Here is a 22,998-nt window from a genome sequence, read left to right on the forward strand (position 1 = left end):
TTTCCCGCTTTCAGGTTCGTTGAAGGCCATTATCTCTGTTTCCTTTCCTCTCTTTCCCTAGATTCGTTCTTCCATTCCCTTGCTTCTTATCCTGTTCCCTATGTCTTTTTTATATCATTTAGACAATCTTATAGCTATAACTTCAGAAAGGCTTCAATTATGACCACCGATGCTTTAAAGCAAGGAAAGCTGAATCAAATAATTCGATTGCTTATTTTACCAGCACGATCTGATTATTCGCAAGTCGAAGTTGGAACCCATAGTTGCTTTACTCATAAAGACATAATAGCTTGGTAGATGCTTGCGGGCTGTGATGTGTGATCTAACGATACCTCTATTAACTCAAAAAGGGCCGGTTGATGATTCTGGAGGAAAATTGTGCCGACCAAAACTAACACAAAAAGGACGACTTCTTGAGACCAAAATTCTACAATACCAAGCATCATCTTCAAGTTGTTACAAAAACAGACATACAGCTAGAGAACACAAGCTACAACGTCCTCTGTCTCACACCTGGTTTGATTTTGATTCGTTGGCATACTAAGACCTTATGACTTACCTACCTAACTTTTCAACACTAATGTGAAACATATAAAGTCAACTCTTTGCTCAACCTAACATAGATCATCAGAACAACACCAGTTCTGCAATAAGGGGTGCCTACTATCAACAACGAAAGGGATTAAACACAGAGTCCCTCAAGAAGCCACATCATTTTGCATCCTCGGAACCGTCAGCACCATTATGCCCAGCAGCAGAGCCCCCTAGGCCATCAGCACCGGTTGTGCCAGCCTCAGAGGCATCCTGTTTGCTTCCCCCACGTACATCATTTGTGCCAGCACTTGCTGAAGGGCCACTGCTTCCAAGAGCAATCTCAGCGTGCATGGGATGCATGCCATTGTTAGCCCCTATAGGTCTAATTCCTATTTGCCCTTGCATGGCTTGTTGGTGTAACTGCTGAGGATCCTGCATTTGATGTCCAGCATTGAATTGTAATAGCATCTTTTGGGGGAAAACACCTGGCTGCTGAGCCATTGCTGCTGCCTGAGGATGTTGCATGTAATATGCCCCTTGTTGCATTGCAGGATGCGGGGCCATCTGAAAGCAATGGTATTAATGAGCATATGCAGAGTAAGAGAATTGAAAAAGACCAGTCACAGTTATGACTACTATCCACCTGGGGAGGCATTGCTGGTGCCTGTGGTTGGGCATCAGCAATTGCAGCCAAATACATCAAATTCTTCTGCAGCTGGGCTTGATACCTAGTTCATTGAAATTTTATACGTTCACCTTAGGAAAGTTGGCAATGAAATTACATAAATAAATAGGAACCAACATGCATTTTTTCCATACAAATTTTTTTTTTTTTGAAAAAATAAGCATTCTAAAAAAGGGAAACAAAATTGAAGTTCTCAGTGATTTTAATATGAGCACAGCCTATCTATGGCTGATATATTCAGATCCACAGTTCAATCTAATGGCTCTCCTCCATTTCATCTGGTCTGCCAACTGACTTTAAGCGCATATTTTATAACACCAGATCCTACCTTCTTCAAGTGACGTTTTTATTCTTGCCAAGAACAATGAACCAGTAGCAGTACACCAATAACCAAGATCTCCAATAATATGATACAAAAAATCTGTAGTAACAAGGTGATTGAGCTTAAGAGCAAAGATAACTTCATGCACTCTGGGGCAATGACAACAGTAGTATGTGTCATGCACTATAACCATCCCCACTGTTATTAACAAATAAAAGATTATTTAAGGCATGACCTTGTACTGGCCAGAGTCCACAAGTTCAGTCTAATATCCAACAGGACAAGATATAACTGACCCAAAGTTAAATTTGGCAATCAAGAATACATTCTGAGATATGCCCAACACCAACTACCAAATCAATGTATTGGATTTGATTGTTAGGCAAATTTCAAAATGCTAGTGGGTGATTTGGAACCCAGGAGACTGATCCAGTCCTGTTTTGAACTGGTCCCAGAATAAGAAATTCTATGTTTTTGCCCTAATTCTGACGGAGATTTTTAAATATTTGATGCAGTTTTTTTGTTAGAGAAAAGTTACCAAACTTAAATTTAAAACAACCTCGCCATCCTTGAAAACCTAGATTTTTTTTTCCTTTTTGTTTCCTAAACAGCCACAAATACTGCTAATGGATCAGACCTCACATTATGCTTAAAATGCATGCTAATAACTCAGTAACTAAGAAAGCATAGAAAAGCAAGGGTGTAAACTTGCATGCATGAGAACAAGTTACTTACTGGGCACATTCAGCAAGTTTTCCAAGGTTTTGGTTGTCCAATATAGCCAAAATCAACTTTTTGTTTTCGTCAAGGTACTGCAGCAAGAATTAACAAGGACAAATTAACCATCACGTGAGGAATATCAGCATATAATCCATTCTAGAGTTCTGACAGCATGAAGAAGCAGCTAAAAATGGAAACAACATCAGATATTGCTCAACATGGCAGTAAGAGGAAGGGAAAACTTGAATAAGTGCGAGAGCCTATAAATAAAACAGCTATTAGCACACCCTATAACCATGAATTTGAATTCATGCATGGAATGGTAAATTCTCTACTATTCTCATGTATTGCTATACAATAGCACATTTGGTCATGTTTCATAACTAGGAGAACACATTTACTGGCAGCAAGAATGAATTTGCATATATGAATATTGAGGATTACTTGAAGATAAAATGGGTTCAAGATACAAGCATGCACACGATAAATGCAGAAATTTGCAGCGATAGAAGGTTCTAAAAGATTGCTTTGACACGTACGAATTTCAGTAAATTAATTCCAAAACGAGCTTGAATAGCTGAAACTTCTAAGATCTAATGTACAACTTAATAGTTTACAAACAATCCCCTTCTTTCCTCCTATTCTCAACTATCATGTGTGGTTTACATGGACAAACAAAAACTCACAAATAAACACCCTGAGACGAAATTAACTAGACTCCCTTCTTAATTGGCATTAAGCTGCCATCTATACAAAATCTGTCACGATAGCCACAAATCTGCATAACCATTAACCAACTAGTTTAAGCGTCATGGATTTTTGGAAAGCTATTAGTGCCACAAGATAAAGAGAAAGACAATGGAGCCTTGATTATAGTGATGACAAGTTATATGAATAGAATGAATAAAAAAAAGCCCATCTCCTGAATTGGAGAATATTTAAGAGGTAATCAGTTGGCTATTTATTGACTCACCTAACGATTACTCATTACTGGTGCCACTTATCAGCTTCGAATATTGGTTTAATAAAGAAATAAAACCCCAAAAGTCCAAATCAAATACAACACCGTCATCAAAGACCCCCAAATCTATCAGTCAAAAAAACAAAACCACCCAAATACCATAACACAGTATATGCATGGAATAAAGGAAGAAATACAAAAGGATACTACCTTTTGGATCTGCTCAGTGGTGATGTTTGTTGGTGGAAATGGAGAAATGACAGGAATCATTTGCGGTGGCTGCTGCATCTTGTTTAATTTACTTTGCTTGCTCAAGCCCTAACCCTAATTCCCAGAAAAATCCCCAAATTGATAAACCCTGATTAAGGAGAGGCAGAGAGGCAACAAAAAATAGAGCTTTTTTATATATTTAAAAATACATGGAGAGAGAGGTGGGGTTGGGGAGCACCTGTGAGATGGCGAGAGAGTATATTTTGAAGAGAGGGGGTGGATCCACAATGTTTCTGGAATTGAAGACAGAGCAGGCAGAAATAATAGTCTGCCTTTTTTTTTTTTTTTACCAAACACGATTTGATCCGTTTTTAAAATAGTGTTTGGAAATAAAATTTTAATTTCAACACATTAAAACTATTATAAAACACTAAAAAAAATTAATTTAATTTTTTTAAAACTAAAAACATTTAAAATCAGAAAAATATACACTTCAAACACACCTGAATTCATATCAACGACTTGGAAAAATAATCATGAAGCGACTACTTAGCATCGTTTGGTATTGCATTTCAAACGAATTGAACAAAATTTAAATTTTTTTGTTTTATATTAATTTTTTTATATTTTTAGATCGTTTTGATGTAATGATATAAAAAATATTTTAAAAAATAAAAAAATATTATTTTAATACATATTCAATTAAAAAACACTTTAAAAACAACTACTATCATACTTCCAAATATTCATATTAAAAGAGAATAGTTGTCAATCCCCTAGTTGTGGTTAGTTACTTGAAATTAAGCAACTTAATTCCGTCATTATAATTTTGTTTTCTAAAAACCTTATAATTTTATTTTATAAATGATGTTGACAAGGCAATGTAAAATACAATGAAAATATCTTTGTTTTGTTACCAAACTTTTTTTTACTTGTATCTTAAATCTTATTTTTTTTTAATCTTAAACTCTTTAATAAAACACAATATCCTTTTTCTAAGTTAAGAGTGATGTCTTAATAGTATATTTTTTTTGAATATCGATCCAACTCAAGTAATTGAGTGATTTAAGAGATTTTCAATGACTTACCTAAATCCTTGTTAATGAACCAAGATAATTATATTTACTAATAATTTCTAAGTTTATAAAAATTGAAGTTAGAAATCAAGAAATTAAATCTTAATCATTATTGAAAGCTTGTTAACTAGTAGAAGCATCAATAAAAAAAAATACGATCTATATGAATCACTCACGTAAAACATATCGATAAAAGTGTCTATTAGTTGATCTTTCTAATTGGATTTCATTGCTTATAGTGTGGAAAATGGAAAGAAGATGGTTAAAATATCGATAAGAGTGTATTAGTTGATCCATAAATAAAAACGTAGTAGGTTTTATGTACACCCTCGATCTAAAATTCATAAACCAATATAAAAATAAAGTGTAAATTCTTGACAAAAAAATTTAAATAAAATAATAAACTCGGGAGAAAATTATCATAAGTAGGGGTGGAAGTCTCTTGTGAGTTAGTTAAATATCTCGACAAGATAAAACAATAAATCATTATGTAAAAAACATTGATGGCCTATAACAAAAATTCCTTCTCTTCCTACAAATAGTGGCAGATGGTTATTGGAGAGAAAGAAATCTTCATTTCCTTTCTTTTTTCCTTCAAAATTTGCCTTTGTTCTCTCTAAATGGTGGGTTTGGAGAGTGCAAGGAGTGATTATCAGTAGAGAAAACTAATCAAATAGGAAATTTTGGAGAGAAAACAAGTTAGGGATTTGAAAGTTATAAAGAAAAAAAGTTTAAATTGGTGGAGGAGAAGGAAAGCTTGAAAAGATTGGCAAAAAAACTCGTCAATTTGGGTTGTTTTGGCTAAGGTAAATGACTCATTTCTCTCTAAAGTTCATTTTATCTTGTTTTGGGAGAAAAGGAGAAAATCCCCAGTTCTAAGGTTTGTGATGAATTTGAAAAAATAATTATTTAGAAGTAGTTTGAGTTGATATGCATGAAAAGGTTTTTTTTTTTTTTTAGGGAATCCAAACAAGGATTTGAATAAAAACAATGATCAAAATGTTAATATATAGCTTGCCATGAGGAGTAACTGGGAGAGATAAGAATTTTACCTAAATGTTGTGATAATGTTTGTTCATTAAATGTACGGGTATGAGAAATTATGTTTGGGATAAGTTTTTTGGTTGAATATGTAAATTACATGCATGTGTATTTTGAAAAAGTTACAGATATGAAATTTTATGATATTGAATGATTATGAATCAATGTGAAAGCCTTTTAAATTTAATTGAAATATGATTAACATGTATGGAAGTTAAAAATTGTTTAAAATGTATGAGTGAACATGATTGGCATTTATAAAAGTTTAGAATTTGTTTAAAAGGTATTAAATTTCATTGTGTTTGGTATAGAGTCAGTTAAAGATATTAAATTGGATTGTGTTTGGTGTCATTAAAGCGTTAGATATTGAAATGAATGTGCTTGAGAATGAAATTAAAAAAGATATGATAAATTATAGGCTGTCAAAACTGGCCAAATTGTTAGTTAGAGAATTTCAGGATGAAATCTGAGAAGTAAACTTGATAAATTGGTTAATTTGTATTATTTCAATGTTTTATGTGTCGATAGTGATTTGAATGAGATATAGTTAAATTAAATATGCAAGTTAGAGAAATTACATGTTAAGTTTAATTAATTTTGTAAAGTTTGAAATTAGTATGTGTGGAAGTATGAAGTGTTTGATCATGGATAATGTTTTTAGCATGGTTATTAAATTCATGAGTTAAGTTATTGGTATATAGGTAAGGATATCTCTCGTTGATGTTAGGAAATGCATCTATAGCTAAAACTTTCACATAAGAGTACCATGTAAGTTAAGTTTTTTCTAGTGTTAAAAAGGATGTTTAGGCGATAATAGATTTTTAAAGAAGAAAGAAAAACAAGAGACATGGGTTATTGATCTGACTGGATTTAATAAGTTTGGTTAATTTAATACTATCAATTTAAAAATTTTATCATGCAAACCCGGACGAATCTCTTAAACCTTGGTTAATTTTCTAAACTCACCCATGAAATCTTAAGCTTGAACTTAATCAAGAAGCTCAATTCTCAACCAATTTAATGTTGAAGGATGGAATAAAAAAATCAATTTAAAAAATTTGTCAAAGTAAAAAAAAAAACAATCAAAAGAATGATGATTGAATTTGATATGAAAGAAAACTAAAAGAGTATGAATTCATAAGAGAAACTCAATTTTAAAAACTATCTTATATAAAATAAATAGTAATCAAAAGAATCATGATCAAATTTGACAGATAAAGAATTAAAAGATGATGAAATTGAAAAAAAAATATAGATTTATAAATTATTTCAAATAAAACAATTAGTAATAAAAAAAATGGACTAAGTTTGAAGAAAAAATAAATTAAAGGGCTTCATTGAAAACTTGAAGAGTTAGATGGGAAAATCGAGGAGAATAGAGAAAAAAAAGGAAAAAAAAATGTTATTGACGTTAAACTAAAAGTTTGTTGGCCACACATGTTACTCACGAATGGAAGAATAGTCGAGATAATTCAAACACTGCCTTGAAAAATATTTTTTGATTGTTGCACAACCCCTCACATGTCGAATAAAGGGCGTGGGGTATCCCAAATGTTGGCAGATACCTTGTACTAGCCACTTTTGGTTTTAAAATAATATTTTATATTTATTAATATACTAAAATGCTCTTTATTCAACTTGATTATAATTAAAAAAATAGAATGAAATTATGAAAAACTCTTAGATTCTGGGTAAAAATAATATTTGCTTTTAAAAATAATTAAATCATTTTATTCTTCTTAAAAAAGTGAAAATTCAAAAAAGCTTCTATATGTTATTTTAATTTTTTTTAAGTAGTTCAATTATTTGCTTAAAAGAAGGTGAAAAAACTGTCTTATACCCAATCAATTCTAAAATAATTAATAGACCTTAAAACCCTCAATAAAGGTTTAATGTTTTTTTAAAAGACAAAATGATCATTTCATTAATTTGAGCCTTCAGTAATGTGTGTCTTAGTATATAGTAAAAAACTAAGCTTTTTTTTTTTTTTTGTTAATTTGCAGTGGGGTGATGTTTGGAGCAAACTAATAAAATAAAAAGGTTTGGAACTCAATTAACAAAATGGTGATCTATCAAGGACTAATTTGTGGTTTCCTTAAAATTTTAATGCCGAGTTAATAGAAAGTGGGCCACCGTTCACTTGAGTGAGAAGGCAAACACCGCCAGTACACCCGCCTCCGACACCAACCCTCCCAAACACGTTTTCGTCTCCCTGCCCAGAATTAAACCTTCTGATCCACTCCTTCCATAAACCCGAAAATCAATTAAGTTGAATCCCATCCTCAAACCTGGCTCGGAATATCTTGAAACGCCTATTCCCTCCTCGAACCCGAAGACCCGTTCCAGTCATCCCTCTCGAAATCAGACCGCTCACTGCAAGCAGCAGCAACAGCAGCAGCAGCAGTAATTGCCTATTTAATATGGAAATAAACGTATTCAAATTATGTTCTGGCCTCAAAGTCCTCGGCTACTTAATGATCCTTCTAGTTGCCGCCATCATCGCCGTCTCATACCACGCCGTTGTAATTGTTACCTGTGGCCCACAGTTACTTCGCGGTGGAGCCCATTCTGTTTTGGCTTTTGCTATTATCATGATCTTTCATTTTCTGGTAATCTTGAGTTTTTTTGTTTAACTGTTGGGTTTTTGGGATTAAAGTGAAAAATAGAGGGTGAATCTGCCTTGTTTTTTATTTTTTTCTGCAGCTTATAATGCTATTGTGGAGCTATTTTACGGTGCTTTCCAAGGACCCTGGTTCTGTGCCTGAAAATTGGAGAGCTGTACTTCCAGAGGAGGCTTTGGAGACTGGTTCTTCATTGAATGATAGGTCAGATTGTGTAGTTGCTACTGATGGATTGGATCGCAGAGCGTTTTGCAATCACTGCGAGAATGGAAAGCCGCCGCGTTGTCATCATTGCTCTGTTTGTAGGCCATCATTTTTAACTTTTAAGTGCTTGGTATTTTCAATGTTCTTGGTTAGTTTCTGTTATGCTAATATTTTGCATGTGCTAGATGTGTCATTGGATGTTTTTCTTTGCATCACTGCAATTTTGTGGACCGCTATTATGTCATAAAGAATCAATTTTTTAAGAACTTTTTGATGTTGTATTCTCTATTCTGTAGGCCAAAGATGTGTTCTCAAGATGGATCACCATTGTGTTTGGGTGGTGAATTGTGTTGGAGCACGTAACTACAAGTTTTTTCTTCTTTTCTTGGTAATTTCAATTCTACCTTTCAAGTCAACTTATAAATTACTTGTGACTACAGAAACTATTTTTTTTCAAAACTGGTAATTTATATGACTGATTGCATCTTCGAAGTTGATTTATAAACCTGTAGGGATAAATGGAATTTATTATGAGTGAGTTGGTAAGATGTGTTTGGGAGCTGAACAAATGAATGCACCCCCACCCCCAGTTCTGCACTTGAAGTCTTGTTGATGCTATGCAATCAGACATCATTTTTTAACTCTGTTGAAAGCCCATCATAGGATTAGCAGAAGAAATTGATAGATTTATTTCTTTCTTTGATTTGCCTTCAATGATACTTTTGATATTTGGCAAGTTGATGGATTCAGTAGATACTGAATACTTACTGAAGATTGGGAATGCTGGTCGAACTACCTGACTTTAGGTGGTTCTTGAATGTCAGAGGCCATTTGATTGTGTTATATTTGGCATATGTGTTTGAAGTACATGGAAAGCTCGCTTGATTGTTCATTGAATATCAAGAAGTTTTGGATAGATTTATATCTTTCTTTGATTTGCCTTCAATGATGCTTTTGATATTTGGTAAGCTGATGAATTCAGTAGATACTGAAGATTAGGAATGCTGGTCGAACTACCTGACTTTAGGTGGTTCTTGAATGTCAGAGGCCATTTGATTGTGTTATATTTGGCATATGTGTTTGAAGTACATGGAAAGCTCGCTTGATTGTTCATTGAATATCAAGAAGTTTGGATGTTGGTTAGGCCATTAGGGGTTCTCTCTTCTTTCTGTTCTTCTCTGACTTAACTTTTCATAGCTATCAACCTCTTTCTTTTCCCTGAAGCTATACACATTCATGGTGACGACAATGGATACTCTAGTATTGTTGCCTGGTTTCATCAACTTCTTCGGCAAAGCCAAGAATCATTCCAGCTCTCCCGGTGATCTAGCAGTCATCTTTTTGGCTTTTGGTAAACTATCCCTTCATGTTAATGATTTTCATTTTCATGTTTTAGCCTGGCATTCTCATTGTTCCCCTTATGCCTCACAGATTGTGTACCTTGATGCAGTTCTTAATTTGGCTTTTGCTCTCAGTCTTCTTTGTTTCCTGGTTATGCACGCATCTCTTGTATCAAGCAACACCACCTCAATAGAGGTAAGAAAGAAAAAAACTGTTATTTTCTGTGTAACTGCATGCTTATTGATGTATGTCCCTCAAGCTGCAAGAGGTCATGATACATGAAATTTGTGTTATTTTGATGAGAGTCAGCTGAATCATGACAAAGCAAAAGCATGGTTTTTTTTAAGAGCGAAGGCATGTCTATGAAATGCATAATTAATGGCCTCGCATGCTGTGAAAATGCTGTGAAAATGCTGTGATGGCCTCTTTCAACTATTTAATTCATTTTTTGACATGCCACACATTTAGCATAAGAGTAAAGAAATAGGTCCAGCATGTGTTCCCCTTTGAATACTGCGTGTAATCTTTCGAAGATCACGTTCAGGTTTATGAGAAGAAAGGAGCAGCCAGGTGGAAGTACGACTTAGGCAGGAAGAAGAATTTTGAACAGGTGATACCTGTTGTGCTTCTTTATCTTTATCTTTCTTGTATCTGCATAGTACCTGGTGAAAGAATGTCTCTTGTTTGGCAGATAATAGACAACTTTAACTACCAGTTTATATGTGCTAATCTACAATTTTGCACTCGTTGATCACACCTCTAAACAATTGATCTGTGTTCGCAAGATTTGGAACTGAAAAAAAGAAGGATTATTCTGCTTCTAGGGAACTTCATATCTTAGCTTTCGGGGTGAATATGTAGTTCTGAAGGCTGCCATTTCTAGAGATAGACTTTTGGCCCTTGTTTTCAGCTCTTTTGCTAAGAATAAATTTGTCATTGCTCCTATTTTTTTCTTAAAAGGTTTTTGGCACAAAGAAGGCACTGTGGTTCTTTCCATTATTCTCCAAGGAGGATGTGGATAAAATACCTGCACTTCATGGCCTAGATTTTCCAATACGCGCAGATCTTGAATCCTGAGGCTTGGTGAGGTCATGATCCTTCCTCGTTCCACTGCTGGAGTTTCTGGAAACGCAGTGAACACGGGATGAAAAAGGTTCAGTCCATTCTACTTCATCTATTCATAACCTTGGTTATGAGAAGATGCATGTGAAATTTAGGGGCAGCCACGAATATATTTGCTTTGCCATGGGATGTTGATTTTTGGAGTGGGTATCATATCAGAAGGATAACTTATGTACTATTTAGCAAAGTGGGAAGTATGTAGTATCTGATGATATAACTATTACATTGGAATGGCATTGCAAAATCTACAATTTTGGCCATTGCACAAGTGTGTGCAGTTATGTAGATTTGATGGCAATTTTTCTGCCATCCTCTTTATTATGTGGTCTCCTTCTGTGTTCATCAATCATGTTGCAAATCCAAAATTTATTTACATTGACTCCTCGATTCTTCTCCTCCATTTAAATTCCGCAAGATATATTTGGTATATTGACTTGTTGATTTCTCTTTCATATTATGATTCATCAAAATGTATTAGATATGTAGGTATTATTTTGTTCGATGAACCAGTTTTCAAACCCCTGTAAGGTAACATGAAATTCTACCAGCATCTTTTGCTCTCTATCAAAATTCTTTTGATTTCCTTGCACAATCTTGATCAAACATTCATAATCTTGCTTTGCCGTTGGTCCTTCCCCCCCAGTTGCACCTTTTTTTCTTGTTACGAACGAGAGTTTCAAACCCAAATTATACTTATTGGAAATTCGGACGAGGGGTGTTTGATGAGTGCCATTTGAGCTACCAGCTATTGACATTAGAGTTCCATGTTTTTCTTCGAAATTGAGCGTGCACATGCATGTAAAATCTTCGTGAATCCTTTCAATCAGGACATACTCGCATTTGAATAAACTATAGCCAAAGAACAGATGGGAAGATTAGACTGGGGGAGGCAAGGTCCTTGCCTCCGCAAACCATTCCTGATATAATGACCTTTGATTTTCAACAGATTATAATATAATTGCTTCTATATCAGTTGCTGTTATTGTTGTATTAAAACGACAAGTTGATGCCCAACATCACATTTCACGCCAATGATCTGAAACAGCTGTCCTTTATTTGTTCTTAACTTCATTAGAACGCAAAAGACTACTGAGATATTCGCTTAGGTTATCTATTAACACATGCATCCACCAACTAATCAACATCTCAAGATACCACGGTTTGTTTGTTACATGGCATTGCCCAAATAAACTTAATTTAATTTGCAGTATAAGTTACTGGTGAGCATTTTAGCTGGTCCCCCATGGCAAGGTGGTCTCCAATTCAAGTCTTACTCTCTCTCTCTCTCTCTCTCTCTATATATATATATATATAAATTCTTAAGAACTGAAAAATGGCACTAAGCATATATAAAATCTTGCTTTAAACTACTGTCTTGCATGCAAGCAAATCCTACACGAGTAAAAACCTACAAGTAACGTTTCTAATAACAAGTAACCAACTAAAACACACATGTATCGAATCACTTGCGATTTCTTTATAGTTTCTTTCAGCATCAACTGTGTCACCTAACCTAAACATCAAGTCCACTCGTTTTCTGAGAGTTGTCATCATCTACCTTATAATTACAGGCCTCGGAGACGACAACAGCGAAACAAGCAATTACCGGAGTAACAAACAGAATGAGACCGAAGGGCACCAACCACAGCTGACTGTTTGTAGGGTGATATTCATAATCCCACCAAAGCAGTAGTAATCCTCCTGCCATGCTCACCAAAAATGACCACACACAAATTATGTATGCCTTCACTTTCTTCTCGGAACACTCTTGGATTGCCTCGTACTTCTCTTTCTTGAATGCTCCCATCAACCAAAACCAACTGATCGGGCCCGGATCCCCTGGAATTCAAGAACGAAGAAAAAGATTGAACTACCATTCATCATGTATATCTTAAGCACAACAAACTGTAGAACTTACCTTGGTTTGGAGGAGAATTGGAGGTGTATTGAATTTGTTAAATTAATATGGTGTTAGAGAGACAGATTAAAGAGCCGCTTGCAAAATGAGACGGGCAGTGATATATATATATATATATACAGGACCTGCTAAGAAGGCAAGAGCCCCATGACAAAGGTATTGGTCTGTGTTAAGTGGTATAACAGAAGACTGATATTTGAGCTATAACCAGACGTGCCTTTTTATCGAAGTTGTCATTTGTAAAATGAATACTTATTTAAAGAAGAAATTAAGGATTACGTCGTAGGCTTTAACACTAGTGATCGATGAAGCTATGTGGGGTAGATTCGATTTTTCTTTTTAATGTTGATGACTTTGTGGATTTTCTGACTGGTGGCTTGTTTGTTTCCAGGAAACAGTTGGGCTCAGGTTAAAAAAATTTCAAGAAAAAAAAGGAATAATCTTTATTTCCTTTTTTTTGAAAACAATAAACTACCTGTAACGAATATACTAATATTTTATATAATTTTATTTAAAAACTATTTATATTATTTATATATAATATTTATTTAAAAATTATTTTTATAAAAAATATGTTCATATATTATGTAAATTTAATAAGAAGTCACGAATCATTTATTGTATTTGTTTAAACATTTTTAGCTGGAGTCCTTATTAGTCATTTTCAATTTAAAAAACATAACAATCAGATTTAACTAAATATTATTTAACTATTTTAAGTATTTATAAGCATAATTAAATAACTAATTATATTAAGCACTGTTTTTATTTCTCGGTACAATATCAAATAATACAAGATAATGCAGCACACAATATAATAACCCCAAATAACGTAACACAGTAATACGAAACATGTTCCAAACATCATCAATACTCAGATCTTCACTTTGTGAATACTAATTTGTATTCTTTAGATGTTCAGTGATGGGATTACCAAGAAAATATTACTATATAAATGAAAGAAAAATAAATAAATAAACAAATGTAAAATGTCAATTTTACTAACTCAATTTTTTTCTTTTAATAAATGAACTCGGTTTCTAGTACAACTAGGATATTTACAATTTGTTTTAACTTGTTTTTGTTTTTATGAGGGTATTACAGTATAAAATAAACCTTAATTTTACCAGTATTTATTTTGATTAACATATTATTAAAAAAAAAATAATTTAAAAAATAAAGTTATAAAACTCAGTGAAGTCTCTAATCCAAATCACTGATTTTGTAGGTTAAGTCTTAAAATTCAGATCAATATAATTGGTCGCCCTCTAAATTTTATAAAGAAAGATATTATATTGGAAGAAAGAGTAAAATCATATTTTTTACTGATAATTTAAGTTACCTTTAACCTCATTAAATTAACTAAATTTAATAAAACTAACTCTTAAAGAATTAATTCTAAACTAGAACCAAACAAAAATCAGGTTAATAAAATTTAAAATTAATTCGTTGGTCAGTTTAATTACACCAAATAGTTCATTAGAGTGACAATATTTTTAATTTTTTTTTATCAAACTAGTAGATTATCATATGTCATAAAAGTACTAGTCTCTAATATGTACCAAATACCAAGTAGGTTTTACCTGTGGAGCAGGGGATACAATACAACAGTATTTTAATACCAAAGGGTTACACTGATTATATTTTAAAATATTTTTTATTTTAAAAAATATAAAAATAATATTTTTTATTTAAAAATTTAACATATTAAAACGAAATAAAAATACTAAATAAATTAATTAAAAAAAGAGAGAGATTGAAACTAGCTCCCAAATATCACGATTCGTGAAGTGCTTTAGCCGCACCTTTTGCACTGGACGTATTAGATTAACTTATACCGAGCTCTTCTCCGATCGAAATGCATTTTGCCTGCAATGCCGTAACAGGCTTCATCTTGGTCAGTTGTATTTAGGGATGCTTTGCTTTATTTAGGGAAGGTGAATTAACAATTTGCCTCGGTTTCTATTCATCGCCAGATCTAGGGCATTGCCTTTTTTTTTTACTTAATGTATTTTAACCCCTTTAAAGTTTTATTTTTTTAAAATCATCGCTTGTTATTTAAATATCTTTTTTTAATTTGATACTTACAAAACATGTCATTTTGTTTTTCAATCCTACACGCTTATTACATTTATTCTTGTTTTTGTTTTTTAATTTGATAGAAAAAGAGTCAAATATGCCTGGTTATTGTGTAATTAAATAAAAAATAATTTAAAAAATAAAAAATAATTACATCTAGTGGAATAAACGATCTGAATCATAGGTTTAACAGGCTGATTTAGGTTCACTTGAGTTTTTTTGTATTTTTTTTAATTGAATATTTTTATTTTAAATTTCACACTTCAACATTGAGTTATATTAGAATTAATCATCATTATTTGTTTTTTACAGAGTTGTTGCGGTCTTATAATCTAGATCGCAAGTTTGAATAATTAATTCGAGATAATTTAGAGCAATCCAATAAATAATTATCTTAATATTTTTTAAAAATATAATATATCATAATTTTAATGTTAAAAAATATATCATCTAATTCATGTCAAATCTTGCATCGATTATTAAAGGTGTCATTCAAATAGGTGTAGAATCTTGCATTGATGATTATTATTTTTCTTTTTTTAAAAATTACAATATAATGCTTAGATATAATTATTTTATATTAAAAAAATTAGCGGTGTAGCACAAGCTAATGAATTAGTTTAATCTTTGGCTAGAACTTATGCTTGGATATAACTAGGAAAAACAAAAGAAGAAAACTAATTCCACCGGATCCTTAACAAGTACAACTAGCGTGGTGATAGCTCCATTATTTTTTGAAGTTGATTATAAACAGCTGATTGGCTCTAGTTTCGAATCTTTCGGATAATAGACAGAGAAGAGGAGGACAAATTACCAATGACTATGAACTCTTAAAACAAGGAACTTGGGCCTTGGCCTGCTCGGTGTTATATCCCTTTGCAGAATGGAAGCCCATTTGTTATTCGGAATTAACAACGGAAAACCCCTAACTCCTATCTACTATCGGATTCTTATGCCTTTCCGGTTCAAAGCAACCCCTCATGTACACGTAAGCCAAGCCTGGGCCAAGCAAGCTCAGCAAGATTGTCTTATATAATTGGCAACCAGTTAGAAAATCAGCAGATCTAGTACGGTCCCTTTGGGTCTAGGCTTAGTCATCCCTCAAGGAGCCATTCCAAGCCTAGTAACTGAAGAGGGTCTACACTACACAAACAAGTCATATAAAACTTCATCCTTGACTACAAATATGGAAAGTAATAAGAAATGAACTTAGGTATAGAACCAGGTTAGGTCTAGAATGATACAAAAAAAACTTACTTGTCACACCAGTTGGCGTAAAAAAAATTGTACACTTTATTTGTTACACAGCATTTGCTCAACTAAATTAGGCCAAATACACAACAATTCTACATCGTCATCTTCTTGTCGAGTCCGATAATTACAGTCACATAAACACCTCAGATTCGTTTGGTCGACCACCACCACGTAGGCCTGCTCTTACTCTCTTTTCTTCTGGGTCACATTTTATCATCGCAGTCGTGGTCACGAGAAATCTGTCTCCACTCAAGAACGAGTGGGCAAAGTTCGTCAAGGTCCCAAGGAGAGTACCCAGATGAAACCGCACATGGAATGGAAATCGATATTGAAAAGGAAGGGATTGAAAAATCAAAGGTTTCTTTTCACGTTTTAAAAGATTTTTTTTTATATTTTCAATCATGTTAAGAATAAATTTGAAGGATAAAAAAATATTATTTTAATTTAAAAAAAACACAATAAAAAGTAAGTAAAGCCTAGACAGGGGAGGCTCGTGGTCAACAAATTCCCCATCAGAGAGTGACTAAAAACCTCTGGACGTTCTCCATTATTGAAACAAGACAAAATTGCATTGTAAGTAGTTTCTATCTAATAGCTGCCTTTCAGTTATCTTCGTCTTTGTGATGGTCCCCCTATTACGCGTAATGTCCACATGTACCCGCCTAATTTGTCCACCCTATTATGTGTTTAGTGAAAATGTGACAGGCACACGTGTGGATTTTCCTTCATACGATAATCTTTTTTAACAGAAAGAAAAAAAGTGAGAGTAAATTGGTTTTGAGAATTATATTAATGATTTTTTTATTTAAATGACGATGAATAATGTTTATTAGGTTGATTTTAAAAATATAAAATTATATATTTAAATGGAAAGTTGCATGCTAAATTTGATGATTTAAATTAAATGGTATGAATTTTCTAAACATACGTGTTTGAGGGTGTGATTGTGGTTGTTTTTCAAAGTATTTTTTATTAAAAAAATATGTTAATAATATTTTTTTTATTTTTTAAAAATTATTTTTTAGATCAGTATATTAAAATAATTTGAAAATATAAAAAATATATTAATTTAAATTTTTTTTTAATTTTTTTAAAAATATTTTTTAAATACAATAATAAACGCTTTCAACGAGGTCCTTTCGTGTAGTTAGAGCATAAAAAAGAGTAAACGGCAGGTTAATTATTGATAACTAGGATGACACGGCACTTTTAACGTATGGGAAACACCCCTGTAAGGAATTAAGCTATTTTCCTTTATTTTATCTTATTTTGTAATTCAATTTTGGAAAGAATACGAGAAGCTTATGTAAGGGCCGAGTAGGTAAATTCACAGGCTCTACATATCCGAATTCTCTCTTGGTACCTTTTTTTTATTCAGTTCAACCTGTTTTTTTTTTGTTAAAATTAATTTTTTTTATAGGTTGATGGGTAAAATAATTTTTTTTAAAAAAATATATTTTAAAAAACAATATTTATCGTATAACCATACAACTCATTAAAAAAAACAAAAATTATATAAAAAAAATTCAGACACGGAAACATTGATATTTTGATTGAATGGTGGTAGATTACATTACGTATAATAATATTCTTTCCTCTCTGCTCAGGGACCCGCGTTATCTCTCCTGCAGTAATCGCACCATCCTCGAAATTTCCCTCCTCTCTTCTTCTTCTGATCCAAACAAAAGCCACTCCGTTTATATAAAACAACAAGAAGAAAAACGAAGTCAGTAGTTGATCGGACAATTTCATTCTCTTTTAACAAACAAATAAATAATCATGAGTGCTAAGGGACAGGGGACGAGAACACGAGTAGGTAAGTACGAGTTAGGGAAGACCATAGGTGAAGGAAGCTTTGCCAAGGTCAAGGTCGCTAAAAATGTTGAAACCGGTGATGTTGTTGCCATTAAAATTCTCGATCGTGAGCAAGTCCTCCGTCACAAGATGGTCGAACAGGTTCTAATAATATTCATTTTGATTTTTTTTATATCGAGTTTTGTTTTGTTGGTTTCTGTACCGTGTGAACCAGGAATATATCATGTTCTAATTATGATGATTCATTAATGTTAGACCAGTGATTAAGAAAAATGATTGTGCTGTTTTAATTTTTGTTGGCAGTTAAAAAGAGAAATATCAACAATGAAGCTGATTAAACATCCCAATGTCATCAAGATTTTTGAGGTACGTAAATTTTGTTTTTTTGAAAAAAGGAAAAGTCTATTGAAATTTTTATGAATGCGACTGACTCTACTTTGCTACTTGTGGATTTGCTTGCAGGTCATGGCAAGCAAAACTAAGATTTACATTGTTATCGAGTTTGTTGACGGAGGAGAGCTCTTTGACAAGATTGTAAGAAATTAATTTTTTGCTTGAGCTAGTTTCTCTGATTTATTATTACGTTTCGCGTTTCCAATTTTCATTTCAGTTTTTCTTGTACATTAATGATGTTTTTAATTAGTTAGCAGTGTCCGGTAATTAAAAAAATTAGGAGTGTTTGATTGTCCCTTTGCTCCTAGGCTAAGCATGGGAGACTTAGAGAGGATGAAGCCAGGAGGTATTTCCAGCAGCTTATTAATGCCGTGGATTACTGCCACAGTAGAGGCGTTTTCCATAGAGATCTGAAGGTTTGCCAAACTTCCTTAATTTTCTAAATTCATTTTTCTGATAATGGGTGCATGTGTCGAGAAATATATTTGATTCCTGCCTCGTTCAACTAGGAGTTTGGTTGTTTATCACTAATGGCTACTCTGCATTTTGCAGCCTGAGAACCTTCTTCTTGATTCACACGGTGTTCTTAAAGTCTCGGATTTTGGATTGAGTGCACTGTCACAACAATTGCAGGTAAGCATGATTTGATTGTTGCTTACATCCTATCCTGTAGGTTTATGTTGTAAGGATCAGCTTTCTCTAAGTGGATTAATTCAAGAAATGTGTTATTTGATACTTGGATTTATTGCATATTTCCTACCATTTACATTATGCAAATACACGTTCTGTAAATGTAGACTCTGGCCTCGTTCTCTTGAATTATAGAAACTGATAACTATTCAAAGCTTATGACTGGAAATAGATTTTTTCTGCAACATACAATAATGAAGGCAGACATTTTTCTTACTATTTTTCTAATTCTAGGGTGATGGGCTGCTTCACACTGCATGTGGAACACCAAATTATGTCGCACCTGAGGTATTTCACCTTTAATTTGGCGGAAATAGAATTCTCGGAATGATGCATTACTGCACTATATTGATAGCATATGTTATTTTTCTTTCCAGGTTCTCAAAGACAAAGGTTATGATGGCACAGCATCTGATGTATGGTCTTGTGGGGTCATTCTCTATGTACTTATGGCTGGATACTTGCCTTTTGATGAGACAAGTCTTATGGCCTTATACTTAAAAGTAAGTAAAATTGAGCTTTTGTTTCACGATTACAAGTCAAGAGAATTTCTTTATACATACTAATACATGTCTGAAAGTAATTTCAGATCTGCAGTGCTGATTTCACATTTCCATCTTGGTTTTCATCTGGTGCAAAGAAACTGATAAAGCGTATTCTTGACCCGGAGCCTCTTACAGTGAGATCTCTATCCCTCTCTTTGTTGGATGAACATCAAATACTACTTATACATTTTGAGTTTTCTGCTGGACTTGTGTTAGTTGCATCATTAGAGATTAGCCTATAAAGTACCTAATGCAATACCTCATGACTTTGTTCTTGTCTTAATTGGATGCTTATAGTCACTAATATCATGATTGCATCTGCCACAGAGGATAACAGTTGCTGAGATTATAGAAGATGAATGGTTCAAGAAAGGATACAGGCCACCACAATTCGAGCAGGAAGAGCATGTAAATGTAGATGATGTTGATGCTGTTTTTAATGATTTGAAGGTTAGAATTTTAATCACAAAAGCTAACTAATTTACCTTAGACAAGGCATAAATACAATGTGTGCTAGCACCAAACCTTCTGCAGATCCGTGTAGAAATATCATTCAGAATGTTTAATCCCTGTGTTCAAATCTGGGCACTGGATTTTTTTGGTCTTTGGTTTGTGTCCACGGCATTGTAAACCAACAATGCATTCAACCTGAAATGGCAATACATTAGCAGAACAATTCTAATTCTAGTTATTTACTTTGCAGGAACATCTTGTTACAGAAAAGAAGAAGAAACCTGCGTCGATGAATGCATTCGAGCTTATTTCTAAGACACAGGGATTTAGCCTTGAGAATTTGTTCGGGAAGCAGGCAGTATGTATAACTAGAATTCTTTCATTGCTTTTAAAATATTAAATTCGTGGTGCCACTAATGTGACAGTGACATATCATGGTGGCAAAGTTTTGAAAATTGGAAAGGCATGGTTTTGCCAAGGCGATGTTTATGCACTTGCCATTTATATTTTTGTTTAAGAGTATGAAGCCTTTTGGCCCTTAGTTTGAATTGGTCCTGACTCAACCCCTCTCCATATTTGTATAGATAATTAGTGATTACTTTATGCCGTCTATCCTCTGATCTTTCTTTTCCAATGAAGTTAAAGCTCGTTTTTGCTACCTGAGTTTTCCTCTTCGCCTCTCTTTGTTTGCTCTAGGGTTTTGTGAAACGAGAAACCCGTATTGCTTCTCATAGCCCCGCAAATGAAATTATGTCTAGAATTGAGGAAGCTGCAAAGCCTCTGGGGTTTAATGTCGACAAACGAAACTACAAGGTAAAGTTTTCTCCCTCCAGTTATGTTTATGCATTTTAATTTCCTTTCTTTCAATTTCCATGTCCCTCCTTTTTTAACCAACATTTACCTAAACAGCTAGCTTTTATATTATAATTCTGTTATCTAAATTGAATGCCTTCATTTCCAAACTATTCCAGATGAAGCTGAAAGGAGACAAAGGTGGGAGGAAGGGCCAACTCTCTGTAGCAACTGAGGTAACATTGAGTTAATTCATGATACTTTTGAATCCCTTCAGAATGAAGTAAACAATAACTTATAACATATGAAGAATAATGTTTTTCCTTGCTCTTAAACCTCATTGTTGATATTATATTCTCCAAACCCCCGACATATGTAATTTCACAATCATGTTTGAGTACTCACGACTGTCTTATGCTTCTCTTTAAAGAAACGAAAAGGTGTCTGTCCACGTTATAATGCAAGGCAATTACATGCTAACTTTCTCAGTTATGAAAATGCATGTCCCACATCTTACACGGCAATTAGTAGGAATCTGTTTTTTTTTTTTCCTGATTTTTTTGTAGTTTGGATTTTATTTGTTTTTGTGCATCTTCTGGGCAGTCCTTTTTTTCTCTCATCAATGTTGACCACATGTTAATGTGTGTTCAAAGCCATTCTTTAGTGTGAATCACAGGGTTTTGGTTAAAAAAAATGATAAATCCGTTGTGTTTTATGCAAGCACTCAGTCGTGTGCTGCATTTCGGATGTTCAGCCACTTCTGGCTATGGACCGATAAAGGTACTCCTGTCTGCACTGTTGGTTTAACAGGAGTTCCGAGAGCTTATTCTCATTGAAATTTTTAGCCATTAGACCTTGTTCTAACTAACAATCCAGGTTCAGCTTAACTGAAAGCCTCAAGTATCATTTCAATTATTGAATGGTTCTCTGGCCCACCCAATCAGAACTATGTGGGCTAATGATTGTGCATTTCAAGTATTTGATGCCACACATGGTAGCTGACAACTTGTTGCTTGTGGACTTCCAGGTGTTTGAGGTAGCTCCCTCTTTGCACATGGTGGAGCTCCGGAAAATTGGTGGTGATACGCTGGAGTTTCACAATGTATGTCAACATTCTAATTTTTATATGTCGGAAACCAAAAAAAAAAAAATGAAAAATGAAAAAAGAAGTAAAGAATTCCTTGTGGATAGGATGGAAGAATTTTAGCAGGCCAAGTCTGTGGTTGACTAATATAGCATACATTTCTCTTATCATGTGGCAGTTCTACAAGAGTTTCTCGTCAGGTTTAAAGGATGTAGTCTGGAAATCTGATCAAACTATAGAAGGATTAAGGTAAACTCTCTGTGCTTCTACACAAGTGCGTAAGCCTGTATGGAGTGCACATTTAATTGACACGCGATTCTCTTGTTCAGGTCATAGCAGAACCTTTCCTGCTGGGTCCAGTCCTTTACTCATTCTTGGTATTTGTTTTAGCTCATTGCGCATTATATTTGAGAGTGTATGCAATGTAAAAGTTTTGATCGGTTGGCGTGGTGGTAGGGAGAATTGGAATTGGAGCTCCCAAAATATGGACCCTTGTTCCTGCAACGCCCCCCCGCCCCCACCGGCAATTCATCCTTTTCCCTCTTCTTTTTCGCTCACTCTGCATTCATTTCCTGACCTGAATAAATCGAGGTTTTTGAACTTGATGATGGTCCATTCAATGGGAGAAACCCTCCATTTGGAACGGAAGAATTTAAAAGATGGCTCTTGTGAGTTCCAAGAGGTTCTATTTAATGGAATTTATTGAAATCTCTCATCGGACCTGTTACCACTGAACCAGTGGTTTTCCTTCCCTCTTCCTCCCGTGTTTTTTCTCCGTGGTGGTTCATAAATCCAAGATTAGAGAACTGAAAGTAAAATCCCACAAGGATTTCAATCCCCAGTTGAAGAAATCCGAAAATAGACGATGAAAAGAAGAGAGCATGTTTTATATGATTTGGCTAAGGAAATTTGTAAAATATATGATGCTCGGGCTTATGAGTGCCATAAGAATTACTTGTAAAATATACGATGCTTGGGCTTATGAGTGCATATTGTTTCCCGGGAATCGGAAACATCAACGTAATTGTGAAGCCTGGTATGCTGAGTTGCAAGCAAGGTTAATAAAATCATTTTTCCAACTATGATTTCGTAAAATTGTGAGATTTTATAAACTATATTGTTCATCCACAAACTTTAT

The 22,998-nt window shown here is 33.8% G+C and overlaps 3 protein-coding genes and 1 long non-coding RNA gene across 5 annotated transcripts; 2 read left to right on the forward strand and 2 right to left on the reverse strand.

Annotated features, from left to right (window-relative positions):
* Positions 1 to 392: 392 nt before the first annotated feature.
* LOC7486798 (GRF1-interacting factor 3) lies at positions 393 to 3,804 on the reverse strand. Its single transcript, XM_024585763.2, has 5 exons — positions 3,671 to 3,804; positions 3,433 to 3,546; positions 2,277 to 2,353; positions 1,178 to 1,262; positions 393 to 1,098 (listed from the first exon to the last, which is right to left on the reverse strand). The coding sequence occupies exons 2-5, from the start codon at positions 3,508 to 3,510 to the stop codon at positions 712 to 714; spliced, it is 627 nt and encodes a 208-aa protein (XP_024441531.1). The 5' UTR covers positions 3,511 to 3,546; positions 3,671 to 3,804; the 3' UTR covers positions 393 to 711.
* Positions 3,805 to 7,686: 3,882 nt separating this feature from the next.
* Positions 7,687 to 11,216, forward strand: LOC7486799 (probable protein S-acyltransferase 12). Of its 2 annotated transcripts, none has more exons than XM_024585764.2 (7): positions 7,687 to 8,158; positions 8,253 to 8,472; positions 8,671 to 8,762; positions 9,572 to 9,725; positions 9,825 to 9,910; positions 10,260 to 10,325; positions 10,676 to 11,216. In XM_024585764.2, exons 1-7 carry the CDS (start codon positions 7,970 to 7,972, stop codon positions 10,790 to 10,792), a joined length of 924 nt encoding a protein of 307 aa, XP_024441532.1. In that variant the 5' UTR covers positions 7,687 to 7,969; the 3' UTR covers positions 10,793 to 11,216. The 2 variants fall into 2 exon arrangements, with proteins under 2 accessions (XP_024441532.1, XP_024441533.1); XM_024585765.2 differs by having other exon boundaries at positions 9,599 to 9,725.
* A 948-nt stretch (positions 11,217 to 12,164) lies between these two features.
* LOC7492806 (uncharacterized) lies at positions 12,165 to 13,042 on the reverse strand. The gene is made up of 2 exons (XR_002977879.2): positions 12,756 to 13,042; positions 12,165 to 12,676 (listed from the first exon to the last, which is right to left on the reverse strand). It is a non-coding gene; the product is annotated as an uncharacterized LOC7492806 (long non-coding RNA).
* A 4,653-nt stretch (positions 13,043 to 17,695) lies between these two features.
* On the forward strand, positions 17,696 to 22,942 carry LOC7486800 (CBL-interacting serine/threonine-protein kinase 9). The gene is made up of 15 exons (XM_002320188.4): positions 17,696 to 18,044; positions 18,207 to 18,269; positions 18,366 to 18,437; positions 18,605 to 18,712; positions 18,849 to 18,929; positions 19,221 to 19,274; positions 19,364 to 19,489; positions 19,576 to 19,665; positions 19,859 to 19,981; positions 20,235 to 20,342; positions 20,681 to 20,797; positions 20,956 to 21,012; positions 21,804 to 21,878; positions 22,039 to 22,109; positions 22,190 to 22,942. The coding sequence occupies exons 1-15, from the start codon at positions 17,868 to 17,870 to the stop codon at positions 22,194 to 22,196; spliced, it is 1,329 nt and encodes a 442-aa protein (XP_002320224.3). The 5' UTR covers positions 17,696 to 17,867; the 3' UTR covers positions 22,197 to 22,942.
* Positions 22,943 to 22,998: the final 56 nt, after the last annotated feature.

This window comes from Populus trichocarpa, chromosome 14 (genome assembly GCF_000002775.5).
Source record: "Populus trichocarpa isolate Nisqually-1 chromosome 14, P.trichocarpa_v4.1, whole genome shotgun sequence".
In the NCBI taxonomy this organism is placed as follows: Eukaryota; Viridiplantae; Streptophyta; class Magnoliopsida; order Malpighiales; family Salicaceae; genus Populus; species Populus trichocarpa.